This window comes from Thermobia domestica, chromosome 3, assembly GCF_964235325.1.
Source record: "Thermobia domestica chromosome 3, izTheDome1.hap1.1, whole genome shotgun sequence".
NCBI lineage: Eukaryota > Metazoa > Arthropoda > Insecta > Zygentoma > Lepismatidae > Thermobia > Thermobia domestica.
Window position 1 is genome coordinate 222203780 of NC_137456.1, and position 19734 is coordinate 222223513.

General features: G+C 34.7%; 1 protein-coding gene across 1 annotated transcript in view; it reads left to right on the top strand.

Annotated features, from left to right (window-relative positions):
• The window catches only part of LOC145681586 (uncharacterized), a 43973-nt gene extending 28507 nt beyond the window's left edge, over positions 1-15466 (top strand). The window contains exons 4-5 of the mRNA XM_081753213.1: positions 6392-6655; positions 15146-15466. Coding sequence (XP_081609339.1) covers positions 6392-6655; positions 15146-15357 — 476 coding nt within the window. The 3' untranslated portion in view covers positions 15358-15466. The remainder of the gene's footprint in view (positions 1-6391; positions 6656-15145) is intronic.
• Positions 15467-19734: the final 4268 nt, after the last annotated feature.

Here is a 19734-nt window from a genome sequence, read left to right on the forward strand (position 1 = left end):
CTGTGGAGATTTGCTAGAGCCAGTGTTTTCTGAAAATATTGTCATATTTATATCAGATGTTCTAAAAATGGAGCCAACGGACAATAGAACACTATTCTTCAGGTCAAAATAAAGTGAAAATGTTATATAATTGTATACCTTCCGAGGCCTCCTTCAGCCGTTATAGTGAACCAAAAGTTTTATCATGTGACAACATCGCATATTAACTTGGAACCGTGGGCCTAGTTAGGAATTGCCTCCTGAGGCCAGACCTTTTGATCGGTCTCGGACCTGTGAAATATTCCATGGGGTGGCCATCTTATAGGTGAAATTTTTATTTTTTGTCGAAAAGTTGGGGCGCAATGCCCTCCTATGCCCCCCATAGCTCTGCCTATGCTTGGAATCATTAGCATTGCTCTGGAAATCCAGCAAATAGATTGATTGTTATGCTAATAAATGGTGTTAGTGTTAATGTCTATTGACTAACTGTCATCTGTCAAGAATCGATGTAACTGTTTGATGGATTAATAGATCTACTCAATGGTTCTTTATCTGCGACGTTGTCATATAGTGCAATTCGCGTCTTCAGACGAGTACCTGAAAAGTAGACAATTATATATATAGGAGAAACTGGAGTATTCACGAAACTGAGGTAAAGCCGAACACCTAAGTTTACGCCCAAGGAAGCTTGTTAGAAAACAAACGATTTTGCTGCACGCTAGCAGAGAGACGTGGAAAAGTGTAGGATAAATTTGATGACAGTCAGTTAAGTGGATTGCCTGGAAGAAGACGTTTTGTTGTTTTTGTCGATTCACTTATAACGTTGATTCAACAATCTGGGCAAGATAAGTTGGCTCTTATCTTACCTATACTGTTACAGAGAAGGCTATATATTCTTGTACATTTAAGCATCAGTTCTTTGTAATCTTACTAGCGTGTATGCAGTCAACAATTAGTTTCAACTATAACAATAAAATGGCGTCTCTTGGGGAAATAACAGACATAATGTTTGCCATTACCCCGGGGTGTTCGGGATTGTCTTATGGTGTTAAATAAATTATCAAAAATATTTAAATACTTTTTTTAAAAATTGAGAAGTAAGTAATAAGTTAATGAAATTGATTTGGGAAATAGATCATGTTTTGGTAATAAGCATCATTAGCTTTATTAATTAGAATAATTTGCTATATTTACTATCTGCTATATTTATTAGTTATGTTTGTAATTATAATTCTTATTAAAGATTTAAATACTAAATTACGGTATATTTTTAATATATTTTAATGTCTTTCGCTTCTTTCATAAAGGAAAGTTGGTATGTTCGGGATTACCCCGAAGACTGGGGCAATCCCGAACATGGGTACATTTTTAAAACATGTCACTGATTTGTTAAAAAAATGTTACTTTGACTCTCCTCTGCACTTTAGTAAACAGGAAAGTCTCCAAGTTCTCTATATACAAGAAATCTTGATTTTATCTCTAAGCACAAGAGTTATTTATAATCAAAGCTTGTATATAGAGAAGCTGGAGTTCGCGAATCCCCCGGTCTCCCCTACGAGTATTTTTCGCTTTGTTTTGACCTGTAGAATAGTGCTCTGTAGTCTATGGGCACCATTTTCAGAACGCCCGATATAATTAAATGGTTAATTCTAGCCACACCGTGAGATTTTTTCATATTATTGTCCTTATTATGTGTTTGCTGCATATCAGCGTGTTAAAGTACATAATAAATTCCAAATAAAATATTTCATTATGAAGATGTGTTCACATTCTGGCATTGCAGAATATGGTATTCCTATATACGTGACAGGTGAAAGACCATCTTTTCCTCCAGTGTTTAGGAAATACACTGTAATATATACGACACTCATCATACACTTCAGTTGCTTCTGTTAAAGTCGTGATTTATAACTATGATGGGAGAATTATGGCCTGCAGGCTAGACACGGACCCACGAAAGGTACCATGTGGCTCGCGGTATGATTTCTATTTTGACGAATGAAAGGATGGATTAAGTAAAAGAAATAATACGGAATTAGTTTCTTTTTCTTCTTTCCTCCTTTTATGTTTCGCTTAGTGGCCCCAAATTCATTTATTTACTTATCTATGATATTGGAACGTTATGTTAATATTTAAGAGTGAGCCATTGTTTTGTTTTCGATTAATCATATTTGTTGTTTTTTTTTCTTTCTTCCTTCAGCACCCTCTTGAAAATGTTTGAACCTCGCTGTTTTCAGCTATCATTTGAAACACATGTCAGACAAAACATTCTCGAAAAAGTACCCCTAGTCGATCTATCAGTAATTGCTTCAATCTATGATAGACATACTACATATATAGATAAATGAACAGTATAAATTCAGCCTAATATTATTAGTTTTACATGTAAATTAGAAGTTACAAAACCTCTGGATACGTAGTAATGTCCATTTGATTTCTGTTTGTTGTCTGTGAAACTCAATTACTATTATTTTTAGATAATTTTCATGATTTAGTAAATATATTTGTTTAAAGCCCAATGGTAGGCTACAAGCTCACGACGAAAATCATTACACATAATGCGTCATAAAATGTAAAATACCAGCAATTGAAGTATACTAATATAAAGTGGGCTGATCACGTTTTATATCTAACCTAACCTAATTAACACGTTTAATTATACAGTCAAAGTGTAGAAAGAAGTTAAAAATAAACACATTCATACCATACTGAAAAAACAGCATGGCCAAGTTATCATGTGTGACGTACCTTATTTATTTCTGTCTGGCTTGTGAAATATGGTAGTTAACGATTACTTCTTCAAAGGGGTATACGTCAAACACATGTGTTGCAACAAACTTATTCGCTAACACCTTACATATTATTTTTATAATTAAACTACATACAATAATACTACCTAACACTTTGATTGCAGGATTTGAAGAAAACAGTCTCGTTTTGCTCTATCTCGAATCGCTCTTCAAAAGCTTTACGATCACTATTTTGAATACACCATAAGTTAATTAAGTAACTTAAAACAATCTTTTTCTCATTTTATGTTGATTTCAAGTAAGTTGAGAACATAAGTGAATATATAACAAAATCGATATTATGTCACAGCATCATCACATCATGACTCAAAAAACACCACTAACAGCACAGCACGTTATGCACCTTCTCAAAATCAATATTCTGAATCAATCTATAGCGAATAACTCCACGATATGATGTCAAGAAGACTTAACGGCCCTGTTAGGATCACACTTTCATCACGTCATTATGATAGTTCTCAGTATCAGTTCAGAAGGTGCAAAATTTCTGAAAACCGAACCAACAACGACGTTTCGACATTCAACTCACTTCATCAGGTGATCTACGTAATGAAACAGATCATCAGGGACAGTAAGAACAAATAACTGGTGCCAACAAAACCATTGTACAATCCTCAGATTCAGATATGGACACCAATACGATGGGTGTAGATGGTTCGTCTGAAGGGTTCCAACAAGAACGCTCTAAAAATGCTTTGAGACATCAACTAGAAGCAAACGGTTCCGATACACAATGGATCAACCCTACAGACCATTCACAAGAATAGAGGGAGAAAATTACTCACAACGCCATTACCACTCCATACTAAACTTCCACCGCATCCAAAACGAAAATATTTACATCTACGGAATCTAATAAAACTGTGTGTTCACCAAGAAATCGAATATGCCCATGACTTTAAACCGAATGCAATTCAAATGCACAACTACATAAAATTCTAATGTTTCATCATAGTGGATTACGAAAAGATAGAATCTTACTGCAAGCAATGGAAACAACAATATGCCAAAGACGCAACAAGAAGGACCTTCCACTCAAAGTGGTCACTCGTAAGTTGCCGATTGACACTCCTGCGTATTAAACAATGTATTCTTAACTTAGATTACTTGGTACTAGATGTAAAACAAATAAAATGGAAGACATCCTCTTCAGGAAATCAGTACCCTACCTCTCTTCTTAGTAACATTCGCAGGGAATAATAGATCTCAAGCCAATTGCAAGGCCACTTTAAGGATGTTTAACGAGCACCTGTCCAAAGAAAACTCGAGATCAACTTGCTCAGTGCTACAATTATGGTGGTGACTATCTAGTGAACTTAAGAGGATGTCCTGTCTCTGAAGCGGAGAAAAAACTGCGAGAACAACTTTATCAAGCTTACCAGAAATCTCTCGTCACCAACATTAATTTTTCTCCATTACTGCAGCAGGCAGCACATCCAGTTTCTCAGCATTACAAGCCAATACTATTGTTACCAGCTCCTGGTACAGCTCGAGTACTGCAACAACATGACCGACATCTTTCAAGACTTCACAGGTCACCTCAAGTGACGCGGACCTAAGCTTTATTCTAAAATGCAGCTGTTTAATGGCCTTAACTTGGCAGCAGTGTTTCAAAAACCCAAAACAGGCTACCAAAAATTGAAACAGACTACCGATAATATCAGTATACCTACTACACTTGTCGAAATAGTTGTCTATATACTAAATAATGACAGTTATTAAACGCACGAGACAGTTATTAAACATAATACGACATACATCGGAGTGAGACTTGACTGGAAATTAACACTCCATCAGCATCTACAGTAAACCGTCAAAAGAGCCAAACACAGAATCGATTGCTCTCCTGTCTTTTGCGATATCCACAGCTAAACCTAAAGACAAATATTCACCTCTGTCACATGATGTTCAGACTTATGCTTTCTTATGTACTTCAACCATTACGGTGGGTCAAAAAAAAAACTTTTTTGGAATTTCGATTGGCCGGGTTGCGGAAAAGTTGCCTCGTGTTAGTGGTAGGTAACACAGAAAATTTGATTTTTTTAAATCAACTCCTTCCTTTGCCTCATGGAACTTGAATATTTTATAGCTGCAGCTATGCAACCCGCACGACGCTACGTAGAAAATTGTGCTGCAAAGCTATAACCTTTCGTTGTTTTTCACACTGGAGCGCTCTGAGGCCAAAAATAAAACGCAAGATAAAAGTGAGATGCGATATTGTTCCTATGTGGTTAAAAATTATAATCAATTAGACGAAAAAATTGTATTGATGTTTTCAAAACACATTATGAATATAGGTCATGAAAAATTGTTGATAAACCTTCCCCTGTATCTCTTAGCTCGTTTTTGTACATACACACCGAAACTCCCGGCCAATCGAAATTTAAAAAATAAAAAAAAAAGTATTTTTCGACCCACGCTACCAACCATGCTAACATGCGCCTATTTCATGTGTCAAAAAAGTATAAATTAATCAGAAGAATGCTTTCAGGCTTATTACGGGCCACACGGGAGATACTAGAGGAGCACAATTGCATGAAGAGCTCAATATTGTATACATAGTGACAATGATGGATTTACTACATAGGAAATTCTGACACACATTAAGGACTTCGGCAATTCCGTTCTAAATAATGTTATCACCCTTCAAACACAAAGCAATTTATGGCTGACCTCAACCACCACCATGAGTAATGCATTTAATCTTGTTTAAGTCCTTCGACTACAGACAAGAAGAAATCCAACTCCAAACAACAATCAACACGTCCAGCATAAAGAAAACGAATTGCATCTTATGGATTGCAGCTTCATCGGTCACTAATAAACAACAAAAGTGAGAAGTTATACATGTTAAAACTTGCGCATGGGTTTATCTTTGAATCCGACATTTATACCAGTAAACTTCAGGAACACTTACAAACAGTTTATTGATTACCTGTTCATTTATATACAACATTGAATATTGTTTATTTTAACCACGGAGTTTCAATTTCACAGTTACATGGGACACACTCAAATAGTGACTCGTGATTATAAACATGAGCGTTCTGCTACCTGGTATACCTTGAGTTTACTACCTCATTGATATTCCTAAGTAGGCATGGGATCTCTAGATCAGAAATAATTTAATTTTTCTTGTTGGAATATATATTAGCACTTCACTAGATATCCGAAAGACAAGAAGCAAACTGATGGTCCATCGTAATATCGCATGTTCAACTGTGGTCTACTGTGAGATAACCCATAACGGGGCGTTAATTAAATCTTTTTAATAGATCTGAGGGACATCGTTGTTTAACTGCTTATGTGACACAGAACTATCTTTTAATTTTACAATTTGCACCGGTATAGCTATTAATAAGATGACAATGACTTTTCCGTTAAATTATCCATTATTCAAAAATCGTTCTTTTTTATCATGTTTTAATATTGTTTTTATTGCTGGTTAATATTCGAATCCACAACATAGTATATCTTGTAACTATGAATGTTGTTGATTCGATTTTTTTGTTTTAGTTTGTATAAATGTTATTATTATTATTATTATTATTATTATTATTATTATTATTATTATTATTATTATTATTATTATTATTATTTAGCATCTACTGAAACAAAGCGTTATTTGACTGTGAAAGGAGATCCACTTAACATCGAACTGAAGACCTCCCCAAGCTGTACAGGAATGCAAACGTGGGGACAGATTCCTGGTAGTGGCCATATCCCAGGATCTCGGTACTTCTCAGAGAAGAAACGTTTCCCAGACGCACTGCATGGACTAACTATCACCAAAGAAGCTGATCCACTGTTGGCCAAAATCAATGTTCGAGTTCCTCCACCAAAATTGAAGGATACATTTGCAAGAAGTAAGTCATATAACAAAATTTAAAGATATTTTACATTTTTAAAAGTTACAGTAGCGGTTTACGGTCAAAGAAAATGAGATTGTTGACTTGATTGAGGTAAAAGTACTAAATGAAAGAGAAAAAGAACGTCAAAATAATGAGTCTATTTTTAGCAAATCATTCCAGTTGTTTCCAGATTATACCAGTTATATCATATAACTTAGAATTACAAGTGCCTGGGTATATTCTCCTTAAGGAAATATTACTAGAAATTGGTCTTGATGTGAAAATTGAACATCTAAACAAAACTTCCACTCCCAGGACTTTCATGAGCCATATAGACTTGACATCGTTTGTACACTCCGCATCAAAAAGATTGCGACAGCTAACGCCGTGCAGTTAGGCTACCCAATATACACCTTCTTATCCCATCATCGTGTCAGGTAAAGAGACTCCCTCTCTCTCCTCCTTTCTCCTCTCCCATACTAAAATTAGCTAACAATATTCTAATTTTAAACTATACATGTATTGGCTTCTATAAAATGAAATAACAAAACCGAGACGAAACAAGATTCATAAGTTGATGTAGGGAGAAACTGAAACACACTCAATGAAAAGTTGTAACCAATGGATGTCTATTATACAGAGATTAAAAAATCAAGCAGAGAGAGAGAAAAAAGAAGAAAAAGAAAAGAACAGATAATACTGTGGAATTCAAACGTAGTAAGGAAAGAACCTAACATTATAAAGTTGCATTTCCAGAAATCCAACAGTAATATAGAAATAACGTTTGTTTTTACATATTTTTCCAGAACTATTCGAATATATAGATAATGATTCAAACATTCATTATGTCACTTTCATAATGGATAGCATACTCAATTTCCAGCAGAACTGTATAACTCCGAGACATATCTACGATAATGTCAAAAGTTTAACACACATGCTTTGTTTCCGCGTGGTTCAATTGCAAATTCGGTAGTGTTCATTGGACGTACTGATCGAAAAACACATTCTAATGTACCCAGTAGATAGCGTTGTTCATATCCTCCACTTCAAACTACTAACGGAAACTGAACAAAAAAAACGAAAAGAAAAAGAAAGAAAGAAAGAGAAAATTGAAGAATGCTATTTTACTGCTAAATTTCTATCAGAAGTCCCTATATTAAAAGTAGAAACTGTATCGTAATGAAAAGTTACAAATGTTCGAAAGCAAAAGTTCGGACTTGTATATGGATTGTTCACTAGTCCTTCTTGGTGAACTTAGTCCACTTGGTGTATATCTATCCTGATTTTGGTTAGTTTTGAACTTCTTGATTTTTTTTATAATGGATAAATCACATATCACATTTCCTAAATCCATCCAAACTCCATACACTAATTTCACTTTCACGTAATCTTCCCATGCCTTGTAGCATAACTTTATGCGTAGATTCCTTTGCATAATATTGCGTCATTACGTTTACTAATAGAAGTGTTTTAAAGCAAAGTATATTAATTAACTTACAAACCTCACTAGTGACTAACAATCAATGAAGAAACACCTCTGTGTCTAGGTTTCATCTTTAGTATATTCCTATGCCTCTTGCAGCATGAACAAACACTATTCTAACCACAAAGGTACACACTTCCACAACCTTACATTTATATCATTTACATCAACCATTTTCTCAAGCTACCTAACTTTACGTGTTATGTTAGCCTTCATTACATAAAGAGAAGCAGAAATAAATATTGAACACCATTTCAACCAAGTCACCCACTTATGGTGCATGTTAACCTAAAAGTAACTTCCGCCACATCCGGCTCATTTCCGACATAAAACCTAATACACAGTGTAAACATTTAGATGATAACACGATTCAATTGTACTTACACATCTCAACACATTGTCCGATGATTCTAGATAATATTCAACCTTAACTCTCAAACCCCTAACAGTTCTTAATAGTAAAATGTCAACTTGAGAGATAAAAACATTAAATATGTATTTGTTACTTTCTCAATTTAAAATGTGTATTTCGTTTGTTCATGGAGTAAATACAACAAATGTAAAAATGGTAAATGAGAATTTCATGTATTTCTTCGGTGAGAACTCATGTGAGTCACAGGTCTCATATAACCTTAGTGATGAACTGAACGCTAAATTCCAAATCAATCAACAAGGAAATGACGTTTGTTTAAAAAATATTATAAACCCATTTCTCAGTCTTGAGTATTAATTGGTTTCCCATCCATTATGATATCGATATACGTATATGCTTACTTGGAATTTGCTAGTATAACTAGTATATCGAACTCTCAAGATCTCCACAGGCAACATGTCTGTTCGCAGTGTGAGATGAGTTAAAAGTAATCAGAAATTCGAAACTACTAATATGGGTTGTTTACAGTGGATGAATTAGATTATAAGATGGAAATGATCAAATTAGTCCGAACAGGACACAGAGGTCTAAAGGTGCATTAATTTAAAGTGAGATAATAATGTCCTCTCCATTTCTCCTGTCATAACATTCACAAATATGATTATCTGACAAAAGTAATAAACAAGTCATTTAGTAAATAAAAAACTTAGAAGTAATAATTAGATGTTATTTTAGTTTAGTTTAGTACCCCTTTCAGTAGCGAGGCTATATGAGACTTGGACTTTCTGTTTAACGTGGGATCTGAACCACATGAGCTCCTGTTAACTATATTTTGCCTGCGATACCGGTACTTAACATTTCCAAATGTGCTTGGGTATATGGTTGAAAGTATCTAACATTGCATATGTATAGTCTTGTTCGAAAAATCTGGCCACCCGGTGGGTTGAAAAAGCCCTGTAATTCTATTAGAGTTGACAATAAATCAAACAAATATGGAATTTATTTGGCCATTTTTGATCTTTATTCAGAAGCAAAATGTTACCATTTCATATGTGTAGTTACCAGAATATGTAAGGTCGGTGAACCAAATATTTTCAACAAGACTATACAATGTAAGATGTTGCGTTATCCTAATTCTCTTCTGAAGAGAAACTGAAGAGTGTAGCGGTAGGATTGCAAGTGATAATTCTACATATAAAATAATTAAACTGAATAAAACAGTTAAACTATAATATAAGATACATAATACAAATCGTTCAGACGAAACTCACAAGGAATGGTCACGAACTGGCTTCGCTGAGATCCGAACGAGACAATTTTGTTTGCATTTGATATGTTGTTATAACTAGACCAATCTCAAAGTTATAGTGCCACCGGTCGGGATATAGTGACTTAGAACACGTTTTGTAATGTGAAAGCTACAAAGCTGACAGAATAGCTTGAACAGGGTCATTTATTTGGAAACGGCTGGGTAGATAGAAAACTCGGGGAACACGTCCCATCACTTTCAAGGGCATACCTTTTTGAGGTAAAAAAAAAAGTTCGCCTCAGGATCCTCCGCAGGGACCCAGACGGGATTCAACTCAAAAGTTTCAAATGACAAGGATGGCTAAGTAGTCCAATTATGTTGCATCTTCATTCATTCGACCCGTTCAAATAGAGATCTACGAATGGCCCGACCGAAATACAGAGGTTGTCGCCCCAGGTGGCAGCTCTAACCGCCGCAGCAGACGATTGGAAGCATCATAGAACGGAACTACTACTGTTTTTTTTATTTTATTTACCATTTCGATTTTTCTTATTTCTTTGTCATTCCCACTTTAATTTTCTATTCTGTTTGTATCATACATAAATTAGTCTGTCATTATGAATTCAAGATTTCGCGTTTTTGAATATTTCGTAAGTTTTCGTCACCTTCGCTTACTGATCAACATTCATGCCAACTTTTGCTTTCCTAGTTTCAGCAGTTTGGAGTAGCTACCCTTTCGATATAGGTTTTAAGCGGCCATGGACTTTTCAATTAAGTTTGTCTTTACATTTTGACCTGCCATCATTTTGCACAGTTTTATCGTAGAGAGTCGAGACTGGTCCATCTTCTTTCATTTCACAACAGTTTTTAAAGGATGTACTACTTAACTCCCATGCCATTTGAAACTTTTGATTTCGACTCCACTTAGGACCCAGCGGGGTCCCTGAGACAAAATGTTTTTACTTTAAATTATTGTACTTTGAAAATAGCGCCACACGTCCTTTTCTGTTTTTACATTTGTCTCACCGTTTCTGATTTATAGCAGTCGTCATAAACTTTTCAATTAAGTTTTTGTTTACATTTTGACCCGCAGCCATTTTGCATAGGGTTGTCGTAAAGTGTCGAGACTTGGTCCATCTTCTTTCATTTTACATATTTCAAACGACGTGCTACTTAAACCCACCTTGCCATTTGAAACTTTTGAGTTCGACCCCGCCTGGGAGCCTGGGGCAAACATTTTTACCCCAAAATGTGTTCCCTTGAAAATGATGAGATAGGTGTTCGCCGAGTTTTCCATCTACCCAACAAATGACCCGGTTTAAACTCTGCCAGTTTTGCAGCTTTATATTACAAAATATGTTCTAACTCGCGATGTCCCGACCGATGGCACGTATAACTTTGGAATTTGCCTAGTTGTAACATATCAAATGCAAGCAAAATTGTCTCGTTCCGATTTCAGCGGAGCCATTTCATGACCTTCCCTTGTCAGATCGAATTTTTGATATTATTCGAAAGTACTTTAAGTGCCACTATCTCTAAGCAAAATTCAAAAATCCGTTATTCAAATAATTCTTATCATTCTAACACAAATATTGCACAACTAGATGAGTTGAACGACATCATTTCAAGCACCATCAAATTTAATATCATTTAAGTACGTATCCTTCTTCGTATGACTCTTATTTTATGCTGTATCATAGTGTGACATTAATAGTCATCGGTAGGTAACAATGCTCATATACAACAACGTCATTTGAAATTTTGCTTGTGGGGACAGCATCCTCCAATTGCCTATAAAAGTTTGAATTTCATATTTTTCCTTAGTATATTACGCGAAATGTTTTGTGCAATCCCCGATCAAGTCAATAGATTGATTTTAGGTAGCCTAACTTAATTTCATTTCATTTTATTTCGTCTTTGTAATCATACATATTGCACGAATTTGTGCGTGTGAATAAGACTCGTCAAGGCATAAAGATACATAAACATACATAGTTGTGACGTATATATGCTGATTACATTAAAATACTAGGCTATATCTACGGTCAAAGCAAAAACACAAAAATAGACGTTTTTAATACTATCAGTAATCAAATTTATTTACACATCTAGGTATCCATTCACGGAATAAAAGCAATGCTGTAATAGATAGGTTTTCAGTAATCTCTTAAATTCTTCTCCTTGTTCTACATTCGAATATACTGAAGAAGTTTGTTATATAATATGGTACCCATAAATGTTGGATTCCTTTCGTATAACTTCGGGCGATGCTGTTTGCTGGGGATTTCCTAATTACGCCTGGTATCATATTTATGGGTTGATGATGTGTTAAGTAATTCAATATTGGTTTTAACAAAGAGCAACATGCGAAATATGTATAGTGAGGGTAAAGGCAATATTTTAAGTTCCTTGAGTATTGGCCTACATGAGTCGTCTATTTTGGCCCCTGTTATAGTTCTTAAAACCCTTTTTTGAATCACGAACAATATAGGACGTTTTTGGGGAACTTTCCCAGAAGACTATGCCATATGTTAGTAAAGACTGAAAGAGTCCAAAGTATAAGTTACGAAGCGTATCTAGATTTAAAACATGTTTGATAGATTTTGTTGCATAGAGCATTTTATTCATCTTTTGAGCCAATGAAGATATGAGTTTTCCTAAGAAAGATTGTGATTTAGTCAAAGTTCCAGAAATTTTGTTGAGTTTGAATACAATATTATTTGATTATTTAACATTATATCAATATCTACGCAATGCTTATTTTGAATGTGATAGAAATTTAGGGCTGTAGATTTGTCTGTATTTAATTTTACCTTGTTTTAGGCAAATCAGTTTTCTAAACTGCTGGTTGTCTCGTCAATTTTATTGCGGATAATATCATAATGTTGTGTCTGCTGTGGATAGACTTGTGTCATCAGCGTACATAGTTGTATTTGCTACCTTGGATAGTTGGATAGTTTCATTGTTTGAATGGTTGATAGTTTCATATTTAATAAATAATTCACTTCAAATGAATTTTTGTCAAGTGACTTGCTAATAGTATTCCATCTATTTTTATTATTAGGCACGTATATAATAGTAAAAATGTTAATTTTTGTAAGTTGTACACTGTCATTGAGAGGCTACCTTGACAGTCATTCAAACTTGCCTTTTCTGGACCGACATGGATTTCAAGAAAATCGTAGACCTTTATATTGGTGGACCAAGTACACCTTCTAACTGTCACAGGAACATTAACAATGCCTCGTTGTAAAGCTTATGGAACATAGATTTCAACGAGCCCCATGTGCCAAACGTAGAAGAAAAAGAAGTTTTTTTTATAAAATGAGAAATTTTTTGTTTGAAAATTTGTGAAAGACTGGCAACAACAGTGTTACTTGTCGTACGCTGAAAAATATATTTTCACGTATACGCCAGATATTGGGTACAATCATGTACAACAAATGAAGTATACCAAGTGAGAAAATAATTCCGAACATGATTCCTACGAGAATTGCATATTTATCGAAATGTTTTGGTCTAACCTAACGTTGGCAGCCCTAACCACGCCGCTAATTGTCACAGAGATATAAGCCATACCTCGTTAGAAAGCTTCTGGGACACAGATTTGTGCTCTCTGTGTCAAACCCATAGACGAAGAATAAATTTTGAAAAATGATAACATTTTTGTTTTTGAAAATTTGTGTGACGGTGGCAACACTGTTATTTGTCGTATGCAAGAAAAAAGTTCTCATATATACACAGGGTATCACTAATTAGTTTGCTAATTTTTCTTTATTGATACCACTTTTTATGCTTGTAGCTTCTTTGCAGGAGAGTTCCTCCCAAATGCTGAGGGGGATGGGGACTAAAAACATCCAACTTTTTCTCCTGCCCTTCAGGTGTGGGATCCCTGATATGGATGAAATGCACACCATTGGAAAATTTTCGTCCTTGCTGAAAAGATAGACACCCAAACGGTCTCTCTAGGTTAATTAGGCGTCGAGCTATGGAGGTTTAAACTGCGGGCTCAGCCCTCGAGGCGTTGGTCCTGAAAAATACAGAGTAATTTACCGAGTATAGTTTAATAAGGTAATTTCAGAATTCTGTTACTGTAATAAGGTATGATTGTTACATTACAAAAATTATTAAGTATAAACAATTTTCTTTTCTCGTCCTATTACATAATGAGCCAGTTATATAAAACGTTGGACCAGTAGAATTGTTACCATTAAGTTTTGCTGCGCAATCATTGTACGCAGAATGGTTAGTGTAGTTAGTACTCAATGCTGTAGTTCGGACCTTTAAAATTTCTCTGGAATATCTCCTATCATTTTCTTCTATCTCGCAATTGTGCCAGTGAAGCATATATTGGATTGATGTTTCAAGTCATCAGACTCTTATCACATTTATTATTATTATTATTATTATTATTATTATTATTATTATTATTATTATTATTATTATTATTATTAATAATAATAATAATAATAATAACAATAATAATAATAATAATAATAATAATAATAATAATAATAATAATAATAATAATAATAATAATAATAATAATAGACACTGTATATGAAGTCCCAACTAGTTCGTTAATGGATGTGAAGGCGACATTCAAAACAAAATAACATAAAATTTCACTCCTTCCCAACCAGACGCTTCCCCATAGAAAAGGCTAACGTTATAAATTGACTTTTCTACATTTTAATATGTCAAAAATTATGTGTGAGATAATGAAAGTTAATATTTTGTGGTTTGTTCGATGTTCATTAAATTTAGGTGGTTTAGTTATGACTGTATCATTGTATTTTCGTAGTTTATTTTTAGTACTTTCATTTCAGAAAATGAACATAAACTGCAGGCATTAGTTACCAACCCTGAAAAAAAAAAATCACGCACCACAAAGCTACGTTAATGTATATTGCATAAAAGTTAGTAATGCATAACTTAGCAATGAAGTAAAACAAAGTTGGTATCAATTTCTGTTTAACCAGATCTTTCATACGTGAAATTTCAAAATTGACAAAACTATTTTAATATTTTAAACATAATTATAATTCCTTTTCTCATAATAAGTTTCTTACAAAAATACTTTATTAGAGTAATATTATGAATATGTACTATTTTAACCGGTCCACATCAAGCACTGATATTTTGTTTGGTACTTGCATTAAATAAAAACAATAAACAACGGGACCTCGTAAAGAGTTGGCCCTCGCTGGCCGCCAGGTCTTCGTTTCCATAAAATGGTTCTAATCCTAGTGTCATTGGAATCAATATATAGACTATAAAGCATGCAGTTGAAGATTGAACTTCTGTCCAGTGTAGAGTCTTTCAGATGCTGAAGACATATAACTTTATGGCCTATGTATTAGTGATCGAGTTGCATTATTTTTATTTTCATTGCAGGTGGTTACATCCGAGTGAAAAAGATGCCTTGCAGCACAGAAACTGAATATCGGCTTTCCTTTGGTGAAGATTTGTTGGACGAAGCGGTAAACCATCAAACTCAATATGTTTACTACACTCCTCCGGACGTTACAAAATGCTTACCAAATTACTATGCTGAGGAGAAGGAGAAGAAGACCAAATCCAGCAAATGCAAATGCAAGCAGCCATAATATGAAAAAAGGGATTAAATTGATAATGTGTATTTTCTTTTTTCATTGAGCTATACTAGAAACTTTGTCAAACGTTAATAAAATGCAAATTAAATTTTCTTTAATATTATTCTAGAAATATATATCTTGTTTTTGATTTATCTTATTTTCATCCTATTTGGCAGCCAAAAATGTTCTGTCTGGAAGACAATATGAAATAAGACATACCTCCAAAATCAGAAATATAGTGCTAGCACCAATTATCTCCCTGATTTCTTTCGTATGTTGTGTTAAAAATATAAGATGTACAATATTGAAACATATAAAATTAAAATTTAAAAAATCTTCAAGTTCCAGCTACAAATGTTATAAATGCTCGATTACCTTCCTTTAGTCACGTGGCACACAGTATCTCAACTCCACCCACACACGTAGGAACATATTCTGGTCCATAGTTCTTGGATCCAATTCTTGAAGTTGTCAAGATTAGCTGGCGAGGTTGGTTCCCTCAGCACTTTCTACATTGATCGCTGTTGTTTATCGAGCTATCTGCTTGCCTTTACAGTTGATTTGCTACCGCTTCGCATAAGCTTCTCTTACATGCTCAACAGTTTCGTCGACAACAGATGAGATTCCTGGATTCATTCTTGCAGACACCCAATTGTAAATTTTGAGTACTAATCACGTATTGTCTTTTCACTTAGTCCTTCTTTATGAAATCGTATGCATTATTGTCTTATGATGGTAACTACTGCTCTTGTTGTATGGAACTCAAGGACGAAATATGCACACTTCTTTTCTGTCTCTGTCATTTCTCAGCGATCACAGCAATGTGCTAAGGTTTCTCTCGATATTCGAAACGAAACTTAGTGAGTTTTCCTTTTCATACAATATATTTCAACACACAACGCCTTATATTGTTAGCACAACATGTGACAGAAATCAAGATAATTTGTGCTAGCTCTGTAGATCAATATCAACACACACTTAGGCAAACCATGAATCCACCGGTACCTTCTCCAGTGCGTGAGTTACCTCGTTAAGTTTTCGGAATCTTCGCTCCCGCAGAGAGTTGTCAATAGAATGGAACAAATGTGAAATTGCATTGTTGTCTCCGGGTCATAGAGGATACGATACATTAGTGCTTCCCAGTTAGATCAGATAAAGATGTCAAGAGATTCTTAATAACACGTGACTTCGTAGTATTCTGAAGCAGACTAACGCCTCCATGGTTTACAAGAACTGGCTTCGCGGTTTTGAGCATTTCAGTGTGTAAACAATTTGGCGATGCAGTCTGCGATGTATGATATCCTGAGAACTCACTAAACACATAACCTTCCTTTAGGACAGTGTAGATTTCACTTTTACGAGTAGGTTCATGATATGCCAACCAATAATGACGGTGCTGTTGTATCTCGTAAAGAAGTCGCCTTTGATTGCACTTGGTACTTCAACTAGAAACGGATCTTCCTTCTAAATAGACAACAAAGAAACAAAGCTGTTGTATGTATCGCTTTTTGAGCCGCAGTCAATTCCCTTGTCGTGTCTTTCTACTTTAAACTGATTCCGAATCTGGTAGATGTGTTGGCAAATGGTATGTGTACTGCAGCGAATGTTTCTCCCAATGTTCATGGTTGATTATCATCGGCCCCAATTGCCGCTTTAAGTGCCTTGATTTCTATACCTTTTGAATATTCTAGGGAGTCTTTCTGTATTTGTTTGCATCAAAAGAATGTAAAGTTTGCTTTTTGGTTTGCAATAATCGATATCGCATACTAATTCTCTGCTATAAAGTCAATAATGCATATTTCCCCTTTTGGAAATATTAATCCTCCGCAAATGTTTTTCAGTCACATCACCAAACGCATATATATATATATATATATATATATATATATATATATATATATATATATATATATATATATATATATTGCTTTGTGGGCTTCAAATTTTCCGAAAACTGAATGAAGTCCCAGGATTTTAATAAACTATGATCATTCAATATGTACAGTCAAAAACAATATTAAGTATAGGTTGGTGCTACCATTTCTTATACTTCCAAACTATACTTAATATTGTTTCATACTGTACAAATTATTAGGATCATGCAAGTGGGGCTTACAATATTGTTTTGTTAGTACGTTCAAGCTTCCATTACTAAACAAGCCTGGTACAACAATTTATAGTGATTGCTGGAAGTCGGATAGTGATAGGTTGAATGAGGTAGGATTTGAGCACTTCCCAGTCATTCATTACTTGAATTTTGTAGCTCCATTGACAGGAATTCACACTCGAAATTTTGAGCGTTTCTGGCGCTACGCTAAGTACAATATTCCACAATATGGTAACAGGGAGCACCATTTCGCTGGGTAACTGGTTTCCTTTCTTTTCAGGAGACATTTTCTTCCGCAAACGCGAGTACATGATTTCCTTCTGGGGGTTGGTATACTATACCCACCTAAAATTTAAGGTAAGTTAAAAACTATAATGCTTAGTATAGAGTATGATTAGTTAAGGTAAAGTACAGTAGAGTAGTGTTAGGTTAGGGTGGAGTTAACTATGGTAGACTAGGATAGGAGCTGGGTTAGGTTAGGTAAGTTTGGACCCCTACAGTGACTCAAAAAAGTATTCGTACAGTTTTCTGTTTAAAATTTTTTAACGAGTAAAATAAGTTGAGATTATATACATCATATATATGAAACCTGTACATTTACCTGCACACTATTTTTCACCATTAGTTCACCAGTTGCGCCACTATTCAGTACAGTTTGCTGGTTCCACGTCCTACTCCCGTCGAAAAAGTATTTGTCCACCCTAGGTACTTATGTTCGTTGTAAAGATATGTATATATATATATATATATATATATATATATATATATATATATATATATATATATATATATTCAAATGATCACAAATGATCGATATTAGTATTGAATCTATAGTTTTCTGATATGAATATAACACTTCCGATGTTGTTTAAATCCAAATTCAGCCCCGCTACTTGGGGAGGGGGAGATATATAAAAATGATATATATTAGTATCGAATCTGTAGTTTTCGGGGTCGCTGAGATGAACAGTGACACTTCCGGTGCTGTTTAAATCCAAATTCGGCCCCACAACTTAGAAGAGGGGCAAATATATAAAATGATTGATATTAGTATCGAATTGATAGTTTTCGGTGTCGCTGAGATGAATAGTGACACTTTCAATGCCGTTTAAATCGAAATTCAGTCCCACAGCTTGGAAGAGGAGTAAGATATATAAAAATGATCCAAAATGACCTATATTGGTGTCGAAACCATAGATTTTGGAATCGCTGAGGAACAGAGACACTTCCGATGCCGTTTAAATCATAATTCATCCCTCGTTAATACTCCTACCCTAACAGCACAATCACAGAGCAGACATATGCCTATCATATTCCCTCAGGTACCTGGGAATGTATCTAGTATGTGCCTTATGTACCTCTGAGAGAGAAATCACATGGATGGTAAGTGACAGTCTCAGTCTATGTCCGCCCCTAGGCACATGCCTGACGTACCTAGGGAACGTGCCTAGTATGTTCTAGTTATGATCCACATGATCTAGTTATAATCGTAAGGTATGATCTAGTTATGATCGTAAGCGTCAATGATCCACAAAATTACTCCCCCAAGATATGTTAAATCGCCTATATGTGTAATGTATTTACATTAAGACGAGTCTAAAAACACTTTAAACAAGTAAAAAAAAATACTCCAGGATGGGCGCAAACCACCAGCCTTTGGATTACTAGCCGCGTGCTCTACCTTTTTTAACAGTCTTTTTTTTTTTTCAAAAAATTACATAACAAATGTATATATAATATTCATAATAGAGAAAGAATTACAAAACACAAAGGATACAACTGCAACACAATTGAAAAGAAACCATGTTAAAGATATTCACACAAAATTCACACACAGACACAGGAAAAAATTAATAAACAGCAGTCGGTTAGTAATTAAAATGACGTAAGCGTAGATCTGGAGGCATTGTTTCAAAGGAGCACTGTAGTTTATAAATATACATTGCTTGTGTCATCAGCTCATTTTCTGTAAATAATATACCCACTGTGTAAATAGTTAACCACACTATAGTATTGTGTTTAGGACGTGGAAAATATTTAAAATCCGGCAAAAAGAAAAACGGCACACTATTAATAAACAGTGGTTCAACACGGAGTATGCGTGAGATAATGTTTGTATAACTACGCCACAGAGGTTGGGTGTAAGGACAGGTTTGCAAGCGATGGGTAAGTGTATCAACTTGTCCACATCGGATACATTCAACATCAGGTTGAAGACCGATTTCCCATGCTCTATGGTTAGTAAGAAATATATTATGCACTAAACTATACCATAACTCTCT